The 27,210-nt window shown below is 39.1% G+C and overlaps 1 protein-coding gene across 6 annotated transcripts in view; it reads left to right on the top strand.

Annotated features, from left to right (window-relative positions):
* The window catches only part of STK32A (serine/threonine kinase 32A), a 133,279-nt gene that overhangs the window by 52,378 nt on the left and 53,691 nt on the right, over positions 1 to 27,210 (top strand). For all 6 annotated transcript variants that reach the window (XM_058732580.1, XM_058732570.1, XM_058732573.1 and 3 more), the window contains one exon: positions 13,766 to 13,939. In XM_058732580.1, coding sequence (XP_058588563.1) covers positions 13,766 to 13,939 — 174 coding nt within the window. The remainder of the gene's footprint in view (positions 1 to 13,765; positions 13,940 to 27,210) is intronic.

The raw sequence follows: 27,210 nt of genomic DNA, 5'->3' as shown, positions 1-27,210 counted from the left end.
AGCAGTGGAACCACTTTAACCCATGTGGCCAGAGAACCTCCAGACCGCGCTCTGTTCCTGAGGGTTCACGTTTCCTGCCAGAGCACTGCCACCTATTGAGCTGCGGAGTTGCAGCCTTTCCGTGCCCCTTGTTTACAGTCTTAATGGAATTTAAACCCTCTCCTTTCTCCCTTTTTAGTTTAGTCCCTGCGGCTGTTTCCAATTTTCCACTTTCTCTCCAGCTGCTTTTGGGGAGGGGTGCTTTTCCCGTATGCTCCCCCCTCCAGTCTTCATCCTCTCTCTGCCTGCAAAAGGGGTTCCCTACCTTTCATGGCTTCTTGCTCCCCAAGTTCAGCTCTTCGTGTTGTGTACCTGCTGAATTCTGTGGTTCAGTTTGTGCAGATTGTTGTGTTAATCTTCCAATCCATTTTCTAGGTGTGTAGGATGGTTTAGTGTTGGTCTGTCTGTATTTCATGGACACGAGACACACAAAAAGCTTCCATGCTGTTCTGCCATCTTGGCTCCTCCTACAGTTGATTTTTAATATTGACTTTGTGTCCTGTGAACTTGCTAAATTCTCTTACTAATTCTGATCATTAGGCTGTATATTCTTATGGATTTTCCATATTTACAATCATGTCATTAACTAATAATGACAGTTTATCTTCTTCCTTTCCCATTTTGATACTTTTATATTCACACTTACTGCATTTGCATTGAGAAGTGTTGGATATAGTAGACATCCTTGTCTGTTTGTTCTCATTTCATGGGGGGTTTTCAAGATTCTAAGATTTCATATGATGTTTGCTTTAGGCTCTTTGTAGATAATGTTCATCACAATAAGGAAGTTTTCTTTCAGTCCTAGTTTGTTAGAAGTTTTTATCTACTATAATTTGTCTAATGTGTTTTCTATTGAGATCATTTCTATGATGTGCTGAAGTAAATTAATTGATTTGCAAATCTGAAAATGAGCTTCTTAAAATAAACCCTACTTGTTCACGTACTATTAAAATAAATGCTCGTTGGTCATGTTCTATTATCTTTTTGTATATATCATCAGATACTATAATATGGATTTTTTAAACATTTTGTATGTTTATTTTCTTATTTGTATGTTGTTATTTATAAATATTTTGTGTTTTTCATATTTATATATTATTTTTATTGATATTATTGTTAAATATATTTAAATTTTTTAATTGTTAAATATACACACACACACATTTTAGATGTGCATACACAAGTCTGGGCACAGAGTAGGAGCCCATTGGAAGGAAAGAATGGATAATGTGGGGAAGAATGGGGAGGAATGCCAGAGTGAGCTCCTGAAGATGGTGAGCTGGCTGTGACGGGGGCTCAGGTAATGAGCTGGCCTTAGGTAGAAGTGGGGCACTGCTTTCACTGTGTTAGGAGAGAAGGAAGAGTATGTAAGTGTACAGATTTGTAGGCTGGTAGATTTGTTGGTGGGCAGATGAAGGAGTTCTTGTGTCATTCCGGCTGTGACCCGTGAGGTCATCAATTGAGAAGGAGGACTGGGCATAGTATGGGAGACTGTGAGGAGAGAAGTTGCCGGGTGAATGAATGTCTGAAATTAATAGAGGATTGGAATAAGATTTTCTAAGTAGCCATGTGACACCTGTGGTTATAAATTTAAAGTGAATCCAGCTTTGTGTTGTTCTCCTGAGAGTGCACATAATAGATGTTAGTTTTCTGCTCTTTTCATTTCTTTTATGTCTTCAAAAGTGTATTTATTTATTTTGAGAGAAAGAACATGAGTAGAGAGAGGGCAGAGGGAAAGAGAGGATCCCACACTGACAGCACAGAGCCCAACATGGGGCTCGAACCCATGAACCAGGAGATCATGACCTGAGCCAAAATCATGAGTTCGTTGCTTAACTGACTGAGCCACCCAGTTGCCCCTTGCTGCTGTTTTAATACAGGTATATTTAATCAAGATTGGAGTTTAATTGAGGGCAGTATCCTCACTATACCAAAGTTTGATAAAGTGAAAAGTATATTTTTGGAAGTAGATTTCTTGATTTCTTGCCCAAAACAAAAAAATAGAAAGTGATGGAAAATCTGGGCTCCAAATCCCACCCCCCAAATTCTCTAAGACCTTCAGTGTTAACTTATATTTTATCAGAATATATTTTAATGGAATATTTGTTATATTTATTAGAATATTAGATTATATAATTTATATAGAATATTTTATTAGAATATTATTTATATATTCATCATGACTTCTAGTGCTCTAAAACCAATTTAAAAAATTTAAAGAGCCATTTAACCTGATAAATGGTATGGGTGATGTGGAACAAAATCACCGATTATAACTGAATATTCTCCAGTTTGAGAAAAAAAAAAAAAACATAATGCCCCTCCCTGCTTCTCTGGTAGAGTTCCAGCCGCTGGATATCAGAATAGAGATGGATAGAAAAGCCCCATGAGATGAGGGTAGAGGCAGAAAGATCCAAACATTTCTGAAGATGCAGTTGGTCTGGTTAGACTATAAACACTAGTCAGGTGAAGGCAAGTGGGCAGTAGTAAAAATGGAGAGGCTGGGGGAGCCTGGGTGGCTTAGTCAGTTAAGCATCCAACTCTTAGTTTCAGTTCAGGTCATGATCTTGTGGTTCATGAGTTCAAGCCTCGCATTGGGCTCTTGGCTGGTGGTGCAGAGCCTGCTTGGGATTCAATCTCTCCCCCTCTCTCTGCCCTTCCCCCACTCACTCTCTCTCAAGTAAATAAACTTTAAGAAAATGAAGAGGCTAGAAGGAGGGCATGAAGGGCACAAATAAGAATTTCCATGTTGGGTGGCAGTGCCGAGAAGCCCTCCTCTTGCCCTGCAGTTATGAGACAAGGGAACCTGGTCAGTGAGGAGACATTGCTTTTCTGGCTAGACAGGCAGAGACAATAACTTGTGCCAGATGAACTTTTCCTCTCTCCACTTCATCCCCTCTGGGAAACAGCCAGTCAGAATGTGTGACTCAGCACATCCTAGACCTCTCAGCACAGTTAGGACCTCTGCAGCCACTCTCTGAATCACAAGTGGCCATTTGTGATCCCATCGATGACCCAAACTCATCCCACTAGACTGTCTATGAAATCGGTTGCATGAAGCACAAAAAGTTTTAATTTGCATCATTTTTTTTCCCTTTGGATCCCTGATAAATTCTATAGGTAAAAGTTTGATTTAATTGTTCCTCATTATCATCTGAACTTGTGTCTTGGCTTTTTCTTTTTATATAAGTAACAAATGGTGTTATTCCCCTTTGCCTGTTTACTGGCTATGTCATTCTCTGAGGTAACTGTCTCAAGAGATTCTGTAGAAAATAATAATAGCCAAAATTTCCCTAGGGAAACTTCATAAATAACATCTCCAGAGCCAGTACAAATGAGCTGACAGATCAGAAAGTAGCATTCAAAGCTCTATCCAGAGAAAGGTCAGGGCTTGAGGAACATTCACGAGTATACCAGAATATCAGGAAAATAATCTCAAGCTGTTGGGTGTGATTTTTAAAAATCATCCACCATGTTTTTCATTGTGTAAATTGTAGATTTTTGCTGATTTTTGCTCATTTTATTTGAGACTGTCATCTATGATTCCAAGCAGACAAATACGTGTGTTACATTGTCTGAGGCTATCCTGACACCCACCCGCCCCCTGTCCATCAATCAAAAGTACGTCCTCTGTCAGCGTCTATCCTAGTATCCTGCACTTTTCTTTCATGGCCTCTACCACATTTATGACTACATATTTGTTGTGCAAATATTATTTATCTCTTATAGATCATTAGCTTTAAGGATAGGGAAACCATGTTCCTTGGTTTCGTTCTTTACTCTCAGCACCTTGTGTAAGTAAAGATATAATAAATATTTGTAAAATGGCCGCTGACTAAACAAGTCCTCCTTCTGTACCAAGTTGTATTCCAGAGGTCGCTGATGGAAGCTGAGATGAGCAGAACACAAATTCTTCAAATTGTTCAGCCAAATAACAAATTCAGGCCAAAAAATATATTGATGGTTATAATACAATATAACACAATGAAACCATTCATACTTAGGTTTCTGGAGTGTTCTATAAAGAAATGGCAGACTGCTGCAGAAGTCCAAAGAGGGGAACACAGAGGGGTAACGTTTATGTTTGGCAAGAAGAAGTCAAGAAATTCTGAGGTAGAGGGGACATGAACCCAAACCCAGAGTCTTTATGTCTCCTGAGATGTACATAGAAGTTTCTTGGGACTAAAAAGGAAGTTTCCATGAGTATTTATTATAGCTATTTGAAGGTAGTTGCCTCAGATTCATTCTAACTACTGCCTAAAAGATCTACATAAACTCCCAATTACCCATGTTTATAAATTTAAGATACATGAGTGTTTAACCTGGATACACTGTACACACAACATATAAAGAGTGGATGAGGTCATTTATGGATGTTTTGATGAAGATGTGGAAGGTGTGGGTTTTTCCTTGAAGAACTTTATAAGACTACTTATGAGCCAGAGAAAAATCACTTCATAAATGAATTTCAAATCTTCTTCCCCTACTGCTAGGTTTTTCTGAAGTTGCATATACCAGCATATGTGTGTAATATCTTTATTTTCCTTTTGTGGTTGTGTCAATCCTTTTTTAAATATATCCTTTTTCTGTTCACTAAGCATCTGCCCTATAATGCATATGGTAGTATAACATTGCTCTTTTCCTCACCTTGTCACCATAATATATCTTAGAAATCTTTTCAGATCAGAATATATAGATCTGCCTCATTTTTTAAATTGTTGCGCCATCTGTAGTATGAGTTTACCGTGATTTATTCACTTGCTCCCCTGCTGACAGGCATGCAAATTGTTTTTTATTTTATATGCTGTAATGAGTGTTCCTGTAAGTAAATCGTGTTATGATTTTTCAAGTGTATCCACAGTGAAAGTTCCTGGCAATGAAAGTACAGGGTCAAAAACCATGTGGGATTTTTTTGTTTTTTTTTTCATTTTGGTTTTGAAGAGATGTTTCTAAGATGTCTTCACAGGAGCTTCCACCAAATTGGCCTCCATCAGAGCATAAGAGAGCATCCATTTCCCCTGTCCTTGCCCGCCATTACTCTCCTCAAACCTTGATGGAAGTGTTCTCACTCTGATACATTAATGACTAAAAGTTGTCTGTACTTATTTGGATTGTAAATTCACTTCCTCTAAATCTATAGCAGAGAGAATTTACGTTGTTGTTTCGAGTTGGTTCCAGTGTTATCCAAACCATTAATCTTTCTTGACCCCAGCCTGTCATCCATGCTGTGGCATTTCAGTTGCACACACACACACACACACACACACACACACAGCAACAACTGGGTATGGTTTCTGTCAACTACTGAAATCAGGCTTGTGTACACTTTGGACTTTCTGTGTTGTCATGGCAAATGAATGAGGTGAAATAATACTGTTTGGTTTTATTTTTTTTCCTGAATTTCACACTAGATACACTTAGGAAAATTGCTACAGAGCCACAAGAGGAGAAATAGGATGGGCCATTACTCCAAAGACACATTTTAAAATTCTGATCCATACTTAACGACTGGGACAGTGTACCCTAACCTCCTCTTGACCCATTGCTGATGGAGCTCTTCTCACAAAAGCTAATGCTCTTCCCAAACTGTGAAAAGCCCGCTGTGAGTACTCCCTTCAGAGTCTAAAAAAACACAGATTAATTGTTCTACCTGGCCAATGATCACAAACGTCTCACCAGTGGAATGAGACTACCCAAGAGGCATACAAATTGAATTCTGGAAGTTGACTCGAAGGGCATTTACATTTTTTTTTAACGTTTATTTATTGTTAAGAGACAGAGAGAGACTGGCCGTGAGCAGGGGAGGGACAGAGAGAGAGGGAGACACAGAATCTGAAGCAGGTTCCAGGTTCCAAGCTGTCAGCACAGACAGCCCCAACATGGGTCTCGAACTCACAAACTGAGAGCTCATGACCTGAGCCGAAGTCAGACACTTAACCAACTGAGCCACCCAGGCGCCCCAAGGCATTTAAATAATTATTCTATTCCCTGGCAGGATTTTATGGTAAGCTTTGGATGCTTTTTGTTTCGTCAACTTCACTGGCTCTTGTTCACACAGTATGTGTGTTAATTGTGTGGATTTGGATGCAATCCTGCCTCCACAATTTCCTAACGTGTGATTCTTGAACAAATATATAACTTCTCTACACCATCATCCTTTTTTCCTATACTCGCTGTCCTTTTTAAAAGTAACAATTTTATTGAGGTATATTTTACATGTCATAAAATTCACTCACTTCAAGGGAATCATTCAGTGATCTTTAGCAATTTTAGGGAGTAGTACAATAATTGCTATAAATTGATTTCTGAATCTTTTCATCCTCCCAGTAGGATTGCTTGTACCCATTTAGAGTTAATCCCATGCCCCACCCTGAGCCCCAGGCAGTTACTAATCTGTTCTCTGTATCTATACATTGGCCCATTCTGGCAATTTCATGTAAGTGACATTACAAATAAGTAATCTCTTGTGATAGGCTCCTTTTCACAAAGCATTATGTTCATGAGGCTCATCCGTGTTATAGAATGTGCTAGTGGCTCATTCCTCATTAGTGCGGAAATCTATTCCGCTAGATGAATATGCCTCATTTTGTCTGTCCATTCACCAGTTAATGAATAGTTAGCTTTTCTCTAGTTCTTGGCAATTCCAAATAAGGCTGCAACAAATATTTGTGTACAGGTCTTTTCATGGAAATATGTTTTACTTTTCTTGCTTAGATATCTTGGAGTAGAATTGCTAGGTGAAATGGTAGTACTATGTTTAACTTTTTGAGAGACTCACAAACTGCCTTCCAAAGTGATTGCACCATTTACATTTCACCAGAGGTGTATGAGGGTTCCCTTTTCTCTGCATCCTAAACCAACATTTCTTATCATCTCTTATTTATTGTAGCCATTCAGATAGGCATGACATTTGTGATTTTAATTTCCATTTTTCTACTTCCTAATGATATTGACCATCTTTTCATGTGTATTTTCCTTAGTGAAATATCTGTTCATGTCTCTTCCCATTTTTTGATTGGCTTGTCTTATTATTGAGTTGTAATAGTCCTTTGTAAATTCTGGATATAATTCTTTATTGGTTATATATTTTGCAGATCTTTCCTCCTACTCTGTTGCTTGCCTTTTCATTTTCTTAATGGTGTCTTTTGAAGTGCAAAAGTTTTGAACTGTGGTAATGTCTAATTCATCAATTTTTTAATGGATGGATTCATTTAATTTTTTAATTTTTTAATGTCCAAACACCATTTGTTAAACCAACTCTCCTTTCCCAGTACTTTTGCCAAAAATCAATGGACTATGAAACTTTATCTCTCGACTCATAATTCTGTTCCATTGACCTATATGTCTATCCTATGGCAGTACCACACTGTCTTAACAAGTATAGCTTTATAGGACATTTAGAGATTGGAAAGGTAAAGTCTTCTGGATTTTTCCTCTTCAAAATTATCTTGGCTATTCTAGATATTTTGCCGTTCCTTGTAAATTTTAGGAACTGCTTGTCAATTTATGCAAAAAGAAAAAGCTTGTGGCAGTTTGATAGGAATTGCCTTGATTCTATAGATCAATTTGGGCATAACTGAAATTTTAGCAATATTTGAGTCTTTCAATCCATGAACATGGAGTATTTAGTTATTTAGAACTCTTTAATTTTCCTAAGCAAAGTCTTGTACAAAATTTCCTAAATTTATTCCAAAGCATTTTATTGTTTTTGAAACTTTTGTGAATGCAGTTGTACTTAATTTCATTTTCATACTGTTTATTGCTTATTTAGAAAAATATAATTGATTTTTGCATATCAATCTAGTACTCTGCAACCTTACATATTTTATTTTTTCTAATAGTTTTTCATGGTTTCCTTATGATTTTCTATGCAGAATCATGTTGTATGTGATTAAAAGTAGTTTTGTTTCCTCCTTTCTGATATGGATGTCTTTTACTGATTTATTATTATTATTATTATTATTATTATTATTATTATTATTATTTTTCTTTTAGCTAGTTACACTGGCTAGAATTTCCAGTACTACACTAAATAGAAGTGACAGCAGATGATTTTGCTTTCCCTCTGATGCCAGAGGTAAAGCATTCAGTCTTTCCCAATAAGTATCATGGTCACTGTAGGTTTTATCACAGATGCCCTATATCAGATTAAGGAAGCTCTCTTTTATTTCAAGTTCATTAAAAGTGTTTATCATGAATCAGTGTTGTATCTTGTGAAATGCTTTTCCTGTATTTATTGGGATGATCATATGTTTTGTCCTTTATTTTATTAATATGTTGTATTATATTAATTGATTTCCAGGTGTTAATCTCATTTGGCCATGGTGTAGAATTTTTTTAGTATGTTGATGGATTTGGTTTGCTATTTTTTTTTTTTTGAGGATTAAACGTGACTCCTTAGGATCAATAAAAATGGGGAAATGATACTATTTACCTCATATGTTTGTAGTAACAAATGTATTAACACACAAAGTACCTAACATGGTATCAGACACATAGTAAAAGTTCAATTAACGGGAACCATGTTGCTTAGACCATTGGCAGTAAATGTCTTCGTATAATTGCCTCTTATAAAATAATAGGAAACAGCTGCATAAAATTAATCTGCTTCATACCAGAGCTATATTTAATATTCATGGATGGAAAGAGAAAGGTAATTAAAATAAGAGCTAACAGTTACCCATTACAAGCTATCTTCCAGGCACTGTTTTAAGTACTTAATATATATTAACTCGCTTAATCTTCCCGATATCCCTATGAGGTATGTACCATTATACATGGGGATGGTGAGGGCTTTTCTAACTTGTTCCAGTTATAAAGACATTAAGAGGAAGACCTGGGATTTGGACACAAGCAGTCTGGCCCCAGGGCCATGTTTTTACTACTATGTTATGTGCCATGTTTTATGCTAATTACTTTACAAACATCATATCTAATATACTCTTTGCCACATGGTACATAAAATTACTACCAATGTGCAGATATCTTCTCTGAGTTTGTTTCGTTTAACAGATTTGCTCCAAATTCACATGTGATATTTAAGCCCAACCGTAATGACACATATTTTCTAACTGTGTTTTGGGTTTTTAATTAATTCTTCCTTTGATGAATAAATCGCTATCTTTTTTTCTCCAAAACCTGAGAACTTTTAGAAGTGATAACTAATGTCAGGAATTCACTTCCCTTGCTTTTCTAGATAATACGAGCAGAACTGACCCCTGCTCAGGTAGAGTCTGAATAGGGATTTGGCCTTAAGCAGCAGGTTTTCCTAGGGTCACATTTTTCAAACTTTTTTGACTGCAACCCCTAGAAAGAAATATATTTTTCATTACAACCCAGTAGATATACCCACAGAGACGCACATTATATTCACAAAAACAAAAGTTTCATAGACAATGTTTAGTCGTACATGTTAACAACATTTTTTTCCTATGCTTTACAGTCTACTTTATTTCTTCAAAAAAAAGTGCTTGTTAGAACCCACAGAACTGATTTCACAACCATTAATGGGTTATAAGCCACAATTTGAAAAACACTGCATTGGAAATATTTTAGATCTCTTCCAATGCTCAGATTCCAGTTTATCTCAAGATGGCTTCCATGAGACACCTTTAGGCATATGAGTGACTTCTTTGAACTTAATTGGTAACCATGCTAATTTCTAAAAATAGAACGTAGGGAATGTATATCAGACACACCCAAAACTTGTGTTTTAATCTTATCTCCTTCCTTTCTTTAGTTCATTTATTAACTTGTTATTTTTCTCTACAACTATTTATAGAGGGTACATTTCAGGCAGTGTCCAGGTACTAAGGAGTCAAGGATGAGTAAAAGCAGGACTGCATCCTGATGGCATTGTGGGAATGAAGACATTCAATTCAAAAGCATACAAGAAAATATTTTCAAATTATGCTAAATTCTGTGAACAAGAATATGGTATTGTATATAACAGGAGGACCTGATTAAATATGGAGTGTCAGAAATGTCTCTCCAAGAAGTGTCACTTGGGCTGAGGGTGAAAGATGAAGAGAAAAGAACCAGGCCACTGACAACATCATGAAGATAGGCACAAGCCACACAACATCACAGTCTTCTAAGGCGGAAGAGAGAATGAACTAGTAGGGGAGGAATGGAAGAGAAAGATCTAAAGAGAAGTCTGAAAAAGTAAACAGAGACACACCATGCAGGATCCTACAGACCATGGAAAGAGGTGAAAGGGCTTTATGAGGCGGGATGATGCAAGACTCATGACATAAAAATAGAACTAGGGTGTAGAGAATGGATTGGGGAGGTCCAAGGTGGTACAGTGAGACCTAGGAAGAGCTATTGTAGTTGTCTGGGTCAAACATGATGGAACAGGGCTAACTAGGTGGTAGCCTTCTGCTACATATTCCAGTGAGTGCCCTGCACTTATTCCAGTGAGTGCCCTGCAATGCATTTCACATTCATTGGGACCAGACTTAATAATTTTGGAGCTGGGGCGCCTGGGTGGCGCAGTCGGTTAAGCGTCCGACTTCAGCCAGGTCACCATCTCGCGGTCCGTGAGTTCGAGCCCCGCGTCGGGCTCTGGGCTGATGGCTCGGAGCCTGGAGCCTGTTTCCGATTCTGTGTCTCCCTCTCTCTGCCCCTCCCCCGTTCATGCTTTGTCTGTCTCTCTCTGTCCCAAAAATAAAAATAAAAAACGTTGAAAAAAAATTTAAAAAAATAAATAAATAAAATAATTTTGGAGCTGTCTGCTAAGAAATGAAAGTCATAAAAATGCAACAGCGAGTCTCTGTGATAAATGGGCAAGGCAAAAGAAAGCTCTCACTCTTTTATTAATAAATACCAGACTACGATATGAACTTGCATATTCTAGTTATCACCAAACTGTATCATGCCCACCTATTTTCCTGGATATGGTTCTGGAAAATCAAATACTTATCTTCCCTTTCTCTGAGAGTTTTTAAGATCTGTCTGAAGGGCTTCAGATCTCATATGCTGCAGGAGAAACATGATTTAAAAAAAAAATTTTTTTACATTTTTATTCTTGAGAGAGAGAGAGAGAGAGCATGCACGTGCGAGTGGGAGAGAGGCAGAGAGGGAAGGAGACACAGAATCCGAAGCAGGCTCCAGGCTCTGAGCTGTCAGAACAGAGCCTGACGCGGGGCTTGAACTCACGAACTGTGAGATCATGACCTGAGCCGAAGTCGGAGGCTTAACCGACTGAGCCACCCAGGCACCCCGAGAAAGATGATTTTTAACAGCCAAAATGACTCCATGATTAAATAAATTTAATGTTGCCTCTTGCCTGGGCTTCTTCTTTCTTTGATTAATAATCCCTTGCACAGTAGAACACTGTTGCTAACTCGCCATGCCTGGCACCTTTATCAGTCTGTTCTTGAAATAAAAATAACTAAAGTCTCCGTAAAAGCAGTTTGTTCATCAGGGCAAATTTAATAATATCATCGCCCCTACTTAGAGTTAAGCGGAGTGATGGGAGAGGCGTCCTTAGGTATGTCGCTCGGTTTCTCACCTCCACCTGCCTCCCATGGGGAGCCGAACAGTCAACAGCTGACCTGTGTGGTAGCCTGTCCATATAGGCTGTTTCCCTTGGCATCTAGTTATGTTTATGGCTAGTGCTCTCTTCTCCTTTTTTTGATACCCAGGCCTCGCCCATCTTACCACCCCTACCCCACTTGCCTCCTAACCCAACAGACTTGCTCATATCCCATGAGGGATCATCATTTCCGTTTCATTAACTGAGAGCAGCCTAAGGTGCAACAGGTCCCAGGCACGATTAGGTGTTAATTAGCACATCGTTACTTACTGGAAGACCTATAAAACACAACAAATACAATGTGTAGTAGTGTAGTGGGAAGCATTGTGAACCAGATGGCAGGGATCCAGGCATCTTTTCTGGTGCTCATTAAATCTACAGCAGGGATGACCAGCAAGTCATGACACTGAGGTAAACAATATCATTTCCAAAAGACAAATATGAAAAATTATTCGTTGTCAGATTTTTACAAAGCCCTTCCTGTGTTTCTGTCTAAACTCCCTCCCCAAGGGCTTAATTTCTGTCATCTTCTTTGTGAATCAGTCTTCGGTGGTAAACAAAATTTTGTTCATTGGACCAGTAAGCATGAGGGACTTTTAGTCTCCATTAGAATTGTTACTGCCTCAGATTAATGCTTCATTGAGTTTCTCTTGTTTCTTTTCCTTGCACGTTCCCTCCTTCTTCAGCACAATGATCATTATGTTATGAAGAATAAAAAATACTAAGTACGGTTCTTCAAGTGATTGATATTCTACATTTCTTTCCTGAGCAAAGAATTTGTCACTAAGAATTAATCCGCATCCCTGGGCACTGCTAGCAGGCACTTACTTCTTTGATTCAAATAAAACTTGGAAATGTGATCTCAGTGACATTATGTCAAAAGAAACATGTCAAAACAGTCCTGATACAGAGAGCTTTATTGTGCCTAGAAACCATGTCTGTGCTTTGAAGGAAACAAAACAAATCATAGCAGCAGGAACGCATTTTTACAAGAGGCTCTTTGCAAACAGCAGAGGCCGGTTCCCCTCTCCTGTGTCTCATTTCCTCTTTCGAACTCTCCACCCCATGCTCTTTCAAGTGTGAAGTCCATGCCTGATTCTATGTCCTGCTTAAAACTCTTCAATGTCATCCTGACGCCTACAGCCTCATTTACAGGCACCTGTCATGGGATCTGCCCGGTGTGTTCCTCTCTAGGCTCAAGCTGCCCCATCATACCTGCTGTTAAAGCAAACCCAAACTATTTTCTTTTCCCCACTCACACTATTTTCTTCCCATGCCTGTGCTTAATATGGGCTATTTTTCTCTGTCAAATTTTACTTTTGGACCCGGAGAACTCTTCACCTCTGCCATGTATTATTAGGTGTTTGACACTGTGCAAATTACTGGGCCTTGATTTCCTCATCTGTAAAATAGGAGCTTAGGACCAACATTTTGGGGACCACTTTAGGGGTGCCACTTGTAGAAGCATTTTGGGGGTGCCACTTGTAGAAGGCTTCAGCACCTGCCCCGGGGAAGTGACTTAATGGAGACATCAGTGGCACTGGCTTTATTTTGTGGTTCTTACTGTCACCATCCTTCAAAATGTGACTCAGGTCTTACTTCTGCTGAGAAGCTTTCCCTTACCTCCCCATCCCAAAGACTGAGTGAATTACTTCCTTGTACCATGCATTTACTTTTTTATTGCCCTTTTATATCTTTTTCTTATCATTAATGTGGTACATGATTTGTTATAATGTTGCTGGGTAATGAAGTTGATCGTGTGGAAAAATGGGAATGAGAATGGTTCCAGGACACCTTGTAATTCATATTTTATGGACCTACTGCAATAGTGTGTTTAGGATCTGATTGTTACTGGTAAGTGGATGAGTGGAGTTTTCTTTACTTCCTGGGCTTTATAGCTTTGTAAGCTAATAGTTACTGAGTGCTTACTATATGTCAGGCAGGAGACATTAAATGTTATATTTGTTCCTTACTATGATCAGTGTGGTAGATATTGTTATTATTCCCCTTTTTACATGTGGAAACTGAAGGTCGAGGGTCACAGAGCTAGCGATAGACCATCTGCTCCCAGAGCTTGAACTCTTCGGTCAAGAACACTCTGTTCTGACCTATGAGGTGTGATTTGCCTCTGGGCCTCTTTAGGGTGTAAATGTATTTGATACACTTTCATTTCTAATTCTATTCCAGGTACTCCTTCCAAGATGAGGAGGACATGTTCATGGTAGTGGACCTCCTGCTGGGCGGGGACCTGCGTTATCACCTGCAGCAGAATGTCCGCTTCCAGGAAGACACCGTGAAGCTCTTCATCTGTGAGCTGGCCATGGCCCTGGACTACCTGCAGAGCCAGCGCATCATCCACAGGTCAGTTGGGTCCAAGGGGACAGCCTTGAATGTACTGAATGTGCAGGAGAGAATGCACAACCTGGTGCGTCAACAAAGTCCTTGTTGAACATGACAGGTAACCCTCACTGAACTCCTGCTACAGTCCCTTGAGGTAAGTTTATTGTCCCCATTTTGAAGGTTAAAAAAAAAATGAGCACATTGAGCTTAATTCACTCAAGGTCACAGTTAGTAAACAGTAATACCAGATCAATGAATATTGGCATTAGACAAAAGGTGACATATAGGGATGTATCTCCTTCATTTGGGGAATCTGTGCTAAGTGAAGACAAGCAAATAACACAAGTTGCTATAAACTCAAACAGACAATGGACAGAAAAGGGTAATGCTTTATATTTGTAAAGATACTGGTAGCTTGGTTTATTCATTTCAAGTTTTTATTTGAATTCTACTTAGTTAACATATAGTATAATATTGGTCTCAGGAATAGAATTTAGTGATGCAAAGACATTGGTAGTTTTCATGATGATTTCTTATATAGTATCTTACTTGATCTCTATAATAACTTGTGATAAGTGATCAGAGCAGTTGGACCACATTCAATATGAGAAAACCATGATGTGGAGATATTAAATTGTCATCTGGTTTATATATGATAATTTTTTATTAAGTTTTTAATTTTAATTCCTAGATAGTTAACATACAGTGTTATATTAGCTTCAGGTGTACAGTATAGTGATTCAAGGCTTCCATACATTACTCCATGTTCATCATCGTAAGTGCACTCCTTAATCCCCTTTACCTATTTCACCCATCCCCCACACACACACACTTCCCCTCAGATAACCATCAGTTTGTTCTCTATAGTTAAGGGTCTGTTTCTTGGTCTGTCTGTCTGTCTGTGCCTCTCTCTCTCTCCCTCCCTCCCTTTTTTCCCCTTTGTTTGTTGTTTTGTTTCTTAAATTCCACATACAAGAGAGATCATATGGTATTTGTCTTTCTCTGACTGACTTATTTCACTTAGCATTATACTCTCTACCTCCATCCATTTCACAGTACTAGAAGTCCTAGCCACAGCAATCAGACAACAAAAAGAAATAAAAGGAATCCAAATTGGTAAGGAAGAAGTAAAACTTTCACTATTTGAAGATGACATACTATATATGTAAAACCCTAAAGACTCTACCAAAAAAACTAATAGAACTGATAAATTAATTCAGTCAAGTCGCAAGATACAAAATCAATGTACAGAAATCTGTTGCATTTTATACACCAGTAATGAAGAAGCAGAAAGTGAGATTAAGAAAATAATCCCATTTACAAATACAAACAAAAACATTACAACAGGACAATAAAATATCTAGGAATAAACTTAATCAAAGAGGTGAAAGACCTGTACTCTGAAAACTATAAAACATTAATGAAAGAAATTGAAGATTACACAAAGAAACAGAAAGACATTCCACGCTCATGGGTTGGAAGAACAAATATTGTTAAAATGTCTATGCTACCCAAAGCAATCTACACATTAAGTGCAATCCCTATCAAAATACCAACAGCATTTTTCACAGAGCTACAACAAACAGTCCTAAAATTTGTATGGAACCAAATAGCCAAGAGACCCTGAATAACCAAAGCAATCTTGAAAAAAACAAAACAAAACTTGAACTAACACAATTCCAGACTTCAAGTTCGAATAGAAAGCTGTAATAATCAAAACAGTATGGTACTGGCATAAAAATAGACACAAAGATCACTGGAACTGAATGGAAAACCCAGCAATAAACCCACAATTATATCATCAATTATTTATGAGAATTTTGAACCTAAACACAATCAATGCAACTTCAGTTTATAGATGACTTACTATATGCCAGGCACTACTGAGTACTGTCATGTATTATCTTATTAAATTCTGAGAACTCAGGGAAGATACCAAATTTCATCGCAGTATCTCCATTATACAGATGAGAAAACTGTGGCTCAAAGATTTGCCAAGGACACACCAGTGACAAATGGCATTGCCAGGATTTAAATCTTGGTCTCTGAACCCCAAGTCAGAGCTCTGTCTGCTCTACCAGCTTGCATTAATTACACACGTGATGTGTACACACATCATACACACATTAATACACACATGTCTTAAGTACACATCATTAAGTGAAAAATCAACACATTACTGCCACTGTCTTATTTCTAATCTCTGGTGAATTTGCTAAGTTTTTAAGTAGGATTATGTCTTTACAATTTAGCAAAACTTTGGCTAGATAAAATATTTGCCAACCACTAAATTGACGTTTATCTAAAATTTATCTGGATTAGTGCAGAGCCTGGGGATTAAGATGTATCATCATAATTTATACATTGTCTATGCAGGCACTATGGAACAGTCTGTGTGTGCATGTGTGGCTTTGGCTCTGTATACTTAGACAGCCATTGTTTAATTTCCTGTCTTTCTGAGGACCTATTTGTGCTGGAAATGGGCTCTTCAGGCAACAGATGAACACAAAGCAGGCCAGTTGATCATGTAGGATCTTGGAAGTAAATGAACACACCTGGTGTTTGTCAGTAACTGGGAACCCTGTTCATAAGCAGACTTTCTCCCATACTGACTTTCTGGTCCCTCATAGTTCTTTCGGAGGAGAAATTTTTCATATTTGTAGTCTAAAGTGTCCCTCGCAGAGAATTTATGCTCATTCAGAACTGGGTGAGCAGACCCAGAATTTCCAACTCACAATCTGCTTGGGGTGCTGACATTCTAGATCTCAGGAAGGAGACAGGTACTATGGGAGCCAGCATGGCTATGAGCACCTTTTAACTTTTTTCTTCCCCTGTTTGAATCTGGGTTCTGTGCCTTCTTTCTCTGGGCTTCATTTTCTGTCATCACAAGTCAAGATTCTTGGAGCATTTTTGCCCTATGCTTAAAAAAGTGTTCTAAAAGAAATCCAGGAGAAAAACAAACAAACCAGAAATGTCAAAATGATATGTAATCCCAAACATTGGTATTTTTCACTTCTCTCCCTTGCTCTTTATTGCTCCCATCATCATTTTACTACTTAAATAGAAACCAAGAATTAACTTTCTGCCTTTTGCCCTTTACACACACACACACACACACACACACCACATACACACACACACACACACACACACACACACACACACACACACACAATTATTCCTTCATGCCTGTCCTGAGAAGAGCCTCTTAGTACTGAAGTGTCCCCTCACCATGGTAAACGAATGCAAGGCAAACACAGTGACATTTTGAGCACTATATTAAAATGACCTCCTCTTAAGGGCAGAAAATAATCCAGGTGTATTTCCATTGCCTGTAAGGCTCCACCCCACCTCCCGTGTGTTATATTTTATAGGTACCCGTAGCATTTTGTACCTCTCCTGAGGAGCTGTGACATTTTTTATGTATAATTAATGAATATCTGCGGCTCCACTACACTGTAAACTTCATGAGCTAGGCCATGTGTGTTTTGCTTTTCATTGTATAACCAGCATGCAGCAAAAATAGAAGGGAACGAACACTGCCAAGACCATACAAATGATTGACTAAAAGCCAGGTTTGTGAATAACAAAGACAAAATTAAAATACAAGGTATTAAAGCCAAAAATTTCAGACCTACCTTAGTCATCACATGGGGTATCCATATCATTTGTCATCCAAACCAGGGTACTCCTGAGAATAAAAGGAGTCATTATTAATAATTATGCTTGAGCAACAGGCAAAATCCATAAATGTTCTGGGAAAAAATTAGGACATGCATCCACATCATTAAGGCTTTTCAAGACAGTAGTGACCAAATAAACATGTTAATTATGAGAGTGCTCTAATAACCGTGGCTTTCTGCCTCCAGAGTACCAAATATCAAGTTGAAATGTTGTCAAGTGGCTTGAAAAACATTTCTCTGTAACAACGGAAGACCCAGAAACAGTGTTCCTTTGTCTAAGGCGTTAAAAGGATCATAATGATGGCACTCTGAGGCAAGGGCTCATGGGGCAGAGTTAAAAGCGTGAAAGCAACATAGAAGAAGAGAAGGCTTGTGAGCACTTCAATTCTCTTTTTAAAATCTTCCTTTAAAAGAATCCATAAAATTTACACTGGATTTGATGGAATCTAAGATCACAAGGCAAAACATCTTTCGGCTACTTAGAAATTTGTTTATAAGACCCATCCTGAATTCCGAGTTATTACAGTGTGGATGAAGGAAATAATATCAATGAAAGTCAGTAGATTCCTAAGACAAGGAAACCCCATCTGCATATATAAAATATGTGACTTCCTAATTTCAGACTGGAACCATCATTTTGTTTCTGGACATGGTAGATGATTAGAATTATCCACAGCAGTCAGCAACTATGTGTGGAAGAGTAGCAGTGGGCTGCCATTTACTTAGGGGTTCCTGGGGACCAGGTGGTCTGCGGAACACATGTTGTGAATTATTTTCCTTCATCTACTCACAACCAGGAGGCTGAGGATGTCATTATCCCCATTTTACAGCCAAAGAGACTGTGGTTTAGGAAGACAGACGAAGTAACTTGCCCAAAGTCATATGGCTAGCAAGTGTAGGTAGGTATCATTGAAGGAAATGCAGAGATCTTAACCATTCTCCATACTGCTGATGGTAAGCATGATTGTGGCTCTGAGGAGAGCATGGTACAAGGTGAGGCATGGCCGCTGCCTTTAAGTCTACACTCTGGCTGCATGGGCCAAGATGGGACACAGGGAACCAAATGACGAGAGAACAGCATACAACTAGAAGCTAAAATGTGTGAGAAAGACTGAAGTACTTCAGACGAGATGATGTTTTGGGTTACAAAACAATGTTTGTTTGTTTAAATAAACATTTATTTTTGAGAGAGAGAGAGAAAGAGACAGAGCACGAGTGCATGAGACGGGGAGGGGCAGAGAGAGGGGGACAGAGGATCTGAAGCAGGCTCTGCATTGACAGCTGAGAGCCCCACACGGGGCTCAAACTCACAAACCACGAGATTATGACCTGAGCTGAAGCTGGATGCTCAACCAACCTAGCCACTGGGGCGCCCTCAAAACAATATTTTTTGAGAGTTCAGAGGATTTTAAAGGGATTTTAATGATCAAAGCAGAAAGAAGAGTCCAGTCCACATAAGTGGAACTGTACTGTGCTGAATAAAAGCACTCTTATCTCCCTGATTTACATAGCATGGTCTCTGTTTTTAATTTTTTCTTCATGTTGACTTTACTGCCAGCAATGTCTAGTTTATTTTTTTAATACTATTAATCCTGTTTCTTTCATAAATTCCCAGAGAGACATAAAGGGGGTTTTGTTGTATTTTGTGGATTTTCTTAAATCCACAGGCATTAATTTTTTGTAGTTTCCTAAGTATGTATAATACTTAGCTACTTGTCCTCAATTTTAGAAAATTTCTTTTCTGCAGTTGTTGTGAAAGACACCTATTGCACAATAACCATTAATTTTGAATTGTGTAATTAGATAATTTTCTTATTAGCAAGAAGTCAAACATTTTCCATGAGGATAGCTTGAAAATCAGCATTAGTTTCCAAATATGGCCAGTTTCTAGTTCGGTATTCTCCCTAACTTACATTAAATCAGTGAATGAAGATTTTAAAATGTAGACACAGTGATTATTTGCTTTTATTAAGAAAACATGGAAAATAAAACTCATTACATTCCTTCCTATGAAGATAGTACCATTTGATTTGTTGATTGCCACAGTCTCTCCAATGAATAGTGTGATGGAAAGTAATTATTAGGGTCCAAAGACAAATTTGTATTAACTCCCTGGTCAGATGTTAAAGACAACTCAAATACAAATCCACACTAATAAAGTGAATTGTACAGGAAAATTCAAGAGTAAGTCATCTTGGATCAAAATACCATTTGTGAGGGAATATTTGATTGTTTTTTCCTCTTTGTAAAAATTATCCCACCCAGTCTAATCAAGTTATATATATATATAACTTGATATATTATATACATTATATATATATATAATGTATATATATATATATATTCCCTACTTTCTGAATCCTATAGGAATGCAATAAAACTCTAATTAGGCAATTTGTATAGATAGCTACAAAAGGGCAAAGAGTTGCAAACATTTCATCTCTGATTACAGATATATTGAAGTAGGAATAAAAGAAGGGTCAACTTCCAATTCAGTCAGGATGTTGGCAGAATTCATTTCCTTGTGGCTGCAGGACTCATGGTAGCTTGTTTCTTCAAATTCAGTGAGGAGAGCAAAACTCTAGAGTGAGTCTGCTAGAAAGGCAGAGCATATAACACTGAATGACCATTACATAATAGAACACAATCACAGGACTGACATCTCATCATCTTTGCTACATAACGTTGGTTAGAAGCAAGCCATACAACCAGCCCACACTCAGGGGCTGGAGATGATACAAGACATAAACACCAGGAAGTGGGAATCATGGGAATCACAATAAAGCCTGTCCACCATACTTCCTCTAAAGAAGTTGTACTGTACCAGATTCTGACACCAATTTCTTCTATGACCTTAAACATAGCCCCAAACTTCCCTGTCAAGGAAGATGTGGGGAGGTTTGACTAAATGATCAGGAATGATCCCTTCATACCTAAGGGTCTAGGATGATTTTCCTCTTAGCCCTGGTAGGATGCTCTTCAACGTGTGATCTCATTGTTTCTTTGCTCTCTACCACACACTCATTTATCCCCAAGAAGGCGGCACGACCAAAATGCACTGTCTAAAGAGCCTGTGACAATGAGGAGTGATAAACAGCTATTAGCATACTCATCAATTAAGGTCTTATTTGCAGTTGAGTTGTGAACCAAAAGTATTTGTCTTAACCAAGGTCTTTAGTTTGTTACTGGCAGAGCTTTCTTGGCTGAGATTTCCCCTTTTTGTCTGACTCACACACACTGTACTATCTTGGAAGTTACATTTTATTTTCTTAAGATGATAGTGCATAGGAAAAAAAACTAACATCTTTCTGAAGCTAATCATTTTAGTCAATGATCACTGAGTGACAGATGAATGAACTTGCCAACTTAGTGATATCCCCAGCTTTCTGAAGCCTGTGGGAGTGACTCAACTAGAGAGATGTTTTTCTAATGTCAAAAGGTGCCTACTCCTTTCTGTTCACCGACAGTTTTTAACCATTTAATGTGTACTACAAAGTACATGTATCATCTTCTTAATGACTTATGAAGAGCTGTCATTTATTGTTCACATACCACTGGCCACTGTGATAATAAGCATTTTGTATACTTGGTCTAATTGGATAGTCAATGGTGCTATGAAGGAGTTGAATAACTTGCCTAATATCATATAGTTAGTGTACTAAGGCCAGATTCAAAAGTAGGACTATGTGATCCAAAGACCTTGCTCTTAATGTAGGCTCCTTTATTTTCACTCATATGAAATAGTAGGATACCCTCAAGATCAGATGAGCTATTTACTGCTATTTACCCAGTAGCAACAAACATTGGTTTTGATACACATTTTTAGTTGGTATGGGTTATGGGTTAAGTTGTATCTCCCCCAGAAAGATAAAATCCTAAATCTGAGTACCTCCAGAGGTGACCTTATTAGGAAATAGAGTACAGAGGTAATCAAGTAACATTGAGTTCTTTAGGGTGTCCCTCGTCCAATGTAAGTGGTGTTCTTATCAAAAAAGGAAATTTGGGCAGAGAGGGAAGATGATGTGAAGAACATAGGGAGAACACCATGTCAAGATAGGGAACTGGAGTGGTGCATCTGTAAGCCAAGAAAGGCCCAAGACTGCCAATAACAGCAAACCAATAGAAGCTATGGAGAAGCAAGGAAGGATTCTCACCTACGGGTGTCAGATGAGCTTGGGCCTGGTACACCTTGATTTTGAACTTGTATTCTCCAGAACTTGAGACAATATATTTCTGGTGTTTTTTTTTAAGCCACTCAGTTTGTGGTACTTTGTTGTAGCAGCCTTAGCAAACTAAGTATGTTTTTATAGTTTTCTTAGCTGCTCAAATTTCAGTCTCTGCATGTAGCAGGTACTTCTCAGAACAGCTTCTATCCTCACTCTTGATACACTGCTTCAACTATATAATGGGATTGGGGCACCTGGGTGGCTCAGTCCATTCAGAGTCTGACTCTTGATTTCGGCTACGGCCATAAACCCAGGGTCATGGGATCGAGCGTAGAACCGGCTTAAGATTCTCTTTTACTCTCCCTCTGCCCCTCTCCTTCACTCACATGCTTGCTCTCTCTCTAAACAGACACACACACACACACACACACACACACACACGCGTGCACATGGGATTGAAGACAAGATGAAAGAAACTTATTAAAATTGCTTGTGAAATTAGGGTAACCCAAGAGAATATTCAGTAAGTCAAATCCATTAGCTTTAGTATATGGTAAATTATTTTATGTTGCCCAGAGACTATCTGTGGCTTTCTTATAACGTTTCTCTGGCCCAAGGTGTTTTGTTTTGCTTTCTAAGCATCTATAAGGGATGGTAAATCTTTTCCTTTTTTTTTTCAGAGAGAGAGAGAGAGAGAGTGCACATGGGCGTGCAGGCAGTGTAGAGGCAGAGGGAGAGACAGAATCTTCAGCAGGCTCCACATTGAGCATGGAGCCTGACACAGGGCTTGATCTCACAAGCATGAGATCATGACCTCTCAAGAGTCAGACACTTAGATGACTGAGCCATCCAGGCACCCTTAAATCTTTTTCCATTTGTCAAAGCAGTATGTCCAGTATGAGAAAATTACAAGTCGAAAAAAATGGTTGCTTAACTGAATGGTTTTATATGTTGCCCCTGATATTGGCTTTCTTTTCAGTGTATTGATATTTGCTGTTGCACTCCCTCTCTGACCTCCCCAATTCATGCTGTCTCTCTCTCTCTCTCTCTCTCAAAAATAAATAAACATTAAAAAAATTTTTAAAAGGAGCGCCTGGGTGGCTCAGTCAGTTAAGCATCTGACTTCAGCTTGGGTCATGATCTCATGGTTCATGAGTTCGAGCTCCATGTCAGGCTCTGTGCTGACAGTACAGAGCCCAGAGTCTGCTTCCGATTCAGTGTCTCCCTCTCTCTTTTCCCCTCCCCCACTCATGCTCTGTCTCTCTCTCTCTCCCTCTCTGTCTCTCTCTGTCTCTCTCAAAAATAAACGTTAAAGGGGCGCCTGGGTGGCGCAGTCGGTTAAGCGTCCGACTTCAGCCAGGTCACGATCTCGCGGTCCGTGAGTTCGAGCCCCGCGTCGGGCTCTGGGCTGATGGCTCGGAGCCTGGAGCCTGTTTCTGATTCTGTGTCTCCCTCTCTCTGTGCCCCTCCCCCGTTCATGCTCTGTCTCTCTCTGTCCCAAAAATAAATAAAAAACGTTGAAAAAAAAATTTAAAAAAAAAATAATAAACGTTAAAAACTGTGTGTGTGTGTGTGTGTGTGTGTGTGTATTTGATGTTGCAGTGGGAGCACAGATTTTGGTTTCAGGTGGCCATTTTGTGTGGAATGGTTAAGAAAATGCCCTTTTTTTGTTTTGGTGTATCTTCTCTTCAGTAGACCGTAAGCCTTGCAAATGTTCTCTTTTTCTAACTCTCACAGCAGAAGGGCCACTTGAGTCTCAAAAACAAAACGACAGTGAAGTAATGAGGGTATTAGGTTGATATGTTCTACTCAGCACCTGCTCCCGAGCTAACAAATAATGAATGAGCATGAATAACACATTGCAAAAACAGCAGAATCTGCCTTCTTTGTATTAGGCATCAGGCAATTTCAAAAGGAGCTTTTTAACTAACCTTCTCACATAAGACCACCCATTTGTGAAAACCCATGTGACAAAGGCAGAGAACCGCTCATTTACAGGTTAACATTTAACTAGCCTGAACTGTGCTTTTAATAATTTCTATAAGGTTAAGAGTTTCATTAACATGCAACCTGTGACTTGGTCCAAATTAAATTTTACTTTGGTTACACACGTGTTGGTGCAAAGCGTTCTGGAAGCTTTCATCATTTAACACATAGTATCGATCACTTATCTGTGTGTCAGGCACATAGCTCTTGAATAGAGCTTTGAAGAATAAAAATATATTATTTTTGTCCTCCTAGAGCTCAGAGTTTAGTTGAGGAGACAAAGAACAAGGAACCAAATACGTAAATAATCATGTTAGTTACAGATTGCCTTTAGTGCTTCATGGGAAATGAACCATGGATCTAAGAGAGTATACCTTCGGGGTAGAGGCTGCCTTATACATTAGTATAGTGCTCAAAGAAGGCTAGTCCACAGGTGGCCTCTGAACCCATACTAGCGGGACAAGCAACTCTAAGGTGGAAATCTGTTCTGTCCTGGAGCGGAACAGTGGTCGTTGTGGCTGGAACAGGTGAGAAAAGGGGAGAGAGGTTCAAGAAGCAAGAAGACAGGTGAGCCAAGGCCCGATCAGCTCAGCATGTTCAAGCAAACACCGTAGCTCACTGTTACTTCTTATTTGTACTTTAGAGAAAATACAAAGCCAGTGAGGCAGGAGGACATATTTGAATTTGTTATCAGTTTGGAGATACGAGTACAGCATTCACAGCGAGTGGTAAGAAAATCAGGATGGAAATGGTAAAGAATGGGATACACTAGCTATTCTAGGTATTAGAGAAGAAAGAGCCTGCAGATTTGGAGTCCAAGTTGCTCACTCTGTAGATAATGGATTGGCATACTTTTTCTGAGATTTTTTTCTGATTTGTAAAATAGCTTGAATCATGTCATGTATAATACGGCCAGAAAAATACGAAAAGCTCCTATTATAGTGCTTGGGAAAACAGAAGTGGCTAATGAAGGGAAGCCAGACTGTTTTCCAGACAGATGTACAACAACTCAAGGCCAAACCACAGGATGTTAGAGGCGAAGGTTAGCTTAGAAATCAAGTCCTACCTCCACACAAAGGCAGCTACTTTTCTGCAACCTCCCCAACAAGAAACTGTCTTCCTAGCCAGAAATGGGATTTGGTCCCATTTCAGAAATGGGATACTCGCTGCTACATAAAGTAGTTCGTTTCATGTTTAGACACACCTGATTATCAAAAACTTCTTCCTCCTATTGATTGACAGCCTCGTGATTCTGCTGCTGCCCATGGGAGCTTTACTAAGTAAGGCCTTAAGTCAGACAGGGCTTCTGTTTAGTCATCACTTGCTGGTACTGCAATACTGGTCCTTTATCGTGGCCTCCAAGATTCTTACTGGTCAGTGGCCTGTTCTGATTAGCCAATGTTTGTTCCTTGTGAAGTATTTCGAATATTCACCTCTGTTGTCAGGTAACCTGAACTGGAGTCCTGACTCTTCTCATAATAGCAGCTTAGTCAGCTCTCTGTGCTTCTGGGGGTCCCATCTATGAAACAGGGATAATAATTGTGCCCACGTGACAAGGTTGTTTGAGAATAATACAGCATAAAGCACTTGAAGGGCTTATCCTGGTTTCTCATGTGTTGCATTACATGAAATCTAGCATCATCAGTATGTCCTGCTGGTTTGGTGATAGTTGAAAACAACTATTCATCAGCTTAACATCACTTTCCGACCATCTAGTCCTTCCTACACTGGACGTTTCCTAATCATTTGCTCAATGTTTTCTGACGATTGAATAATCACTATGTGCAGACTAATGTTCTTGGTACTTACATGCCTCATCTCATTAAATCTCCACAGCAACCCTACAGAATTGTTACTGTTCTCGATTTACAGATTCAGGCATCTGAGTCTCAGAAGTCTGTTTATAATCTTTTACTGAAGAAGCTAAAGTTTTTCTGAAGTCCCTTATGGTAGTATCTGTATTAAGTCTCATTGACCATACTGGCTCCTCCCCAAATTAAGGGAAGCTGTGACAGGGGAACTAGATTCTCATGATTTATTTATGCCAATCATCCCTCTACCTAGGACTGGGTGTGTTACTGCCAAATTGGGGTTCGATTATCAAGGGAGAAGATGGGACAAATTTCATTATCTCCTATAGCTAGGCAGCGTGGCAGAGTAGAAAAGAGCAGAGATGTTGGCACCAGATGGCCTGGGCCTGAATTCTAGCCCGGTCATGTATGACTGTGGCCAGAGAGGATGTTTTCAGCTCTGGAGCTGAAATGGAGCAAATTGCTTTTTGCCTCAAAAGGAATATTCCTTTACTTTATTTAACTTAAACACAAATGGGGGGCCTGGGTGGCTCAGTCAGTTAAGCATCCTACTTTGGCTCAGGTCATGATCTCACAGTTTGTGGGTTTGAGCCCCACGCTAGGCTCTGTGCTGATAGCTCAGAGCCTGGAGCCTGCTTCAGATTCTGTGTCTCCCTCTCTGTCCCTCCCCTGCTCATGATCTGTCTCTCTCAGAAATAAATAAAAGCATTAAAAAAGAAAAAACCCTTCATGACAGTTGCAATCAATAGATGAACACTTTTTGGTCTCTCTTACTTTGGTACACTTTTTCCCTTCCTCTTACTAGTACATTTCTTTCCCTAAAATCTCTTTGGATTAAGGCAAAGACCCAGGAGACCCAAATTCAGGCCGGCCACTATAGTTGGGGGATTTGGTTCAGGTCCTTAACACTGTGTCCTAGCTTACCTGGTTGTAGAATGGGTAAATATGACCTAGGTTTCTATCTGTGTGAATCAAATTGAATAATGGCAGTGAATGAGCATTGACTAATGCTAAGCAGCAAGGCAAGAATCCTTGTCATTAAACATTCTGCCTGTGAGGACTGCAAGTTGGCTAAAAATCTCCAGTGAGTGGGATGGTATACTTGTCAAACAGGAGGGTCTGTACTGTTGAGTCTGTACCATCAGGATAAGCGTAATTCACCTTCCTAGAACAACAGATTTACTCCACAGTAAGACATGAAGAACTTTACTTTTACATTAAAAGAGGTATGGGTAACTTCTAGAGTAGGGTGGAAAAGATAAATGATTTTCGAATATACAATAGAAACTATGAAAAAAAATTAAACTTGCTGCAGGCTAATTTGAGCCACATGACAGACCCCCAGGTATAGGAGGACATTCTTCTCTCTCCTTAGGAGGAGTAAAATATAAACATTTGAGATATAAACCAAGATTGCACCTCACAGTCTCTGGTCATACCCCAGCTCTAGCATATAATCTTGGGCAAGTAATTTAAACTCTCTGAGCTACCCCTTCTTCATCTGCAAAAATGGGTGTAATATATAAGTTAGGGGGCTGTTGTGAGCAATAAAAGATATTCTGTCTAGGGAGACCTGACTGGCTCAATTGGTTAAGCCTCTGATCTCGGTTCAGGTCGTGATCTCGCGGTTCATGAGCTTGAGCCCC

Source organism: Neofelis nebulosa, chromosome 1, assembly GCF_028018385.1.
Source record: "Neofelis nebulosa isolate mNeoNeb1 chromosome 1, mNeoNeb1.pri, whole genome shotgun sequence".
In the NCBI taxonomy this organism is placed as follows: Eukaryota; Metazoa; Chordata; class Mammalia; order Carnivora; family Felidae; genus Neofelis; species Neofelis nebulosa.
Note: the sequence above shows the minus strand (reverse complement) of the source record. Positions and strands in the feature narration are given on the sequence as shown.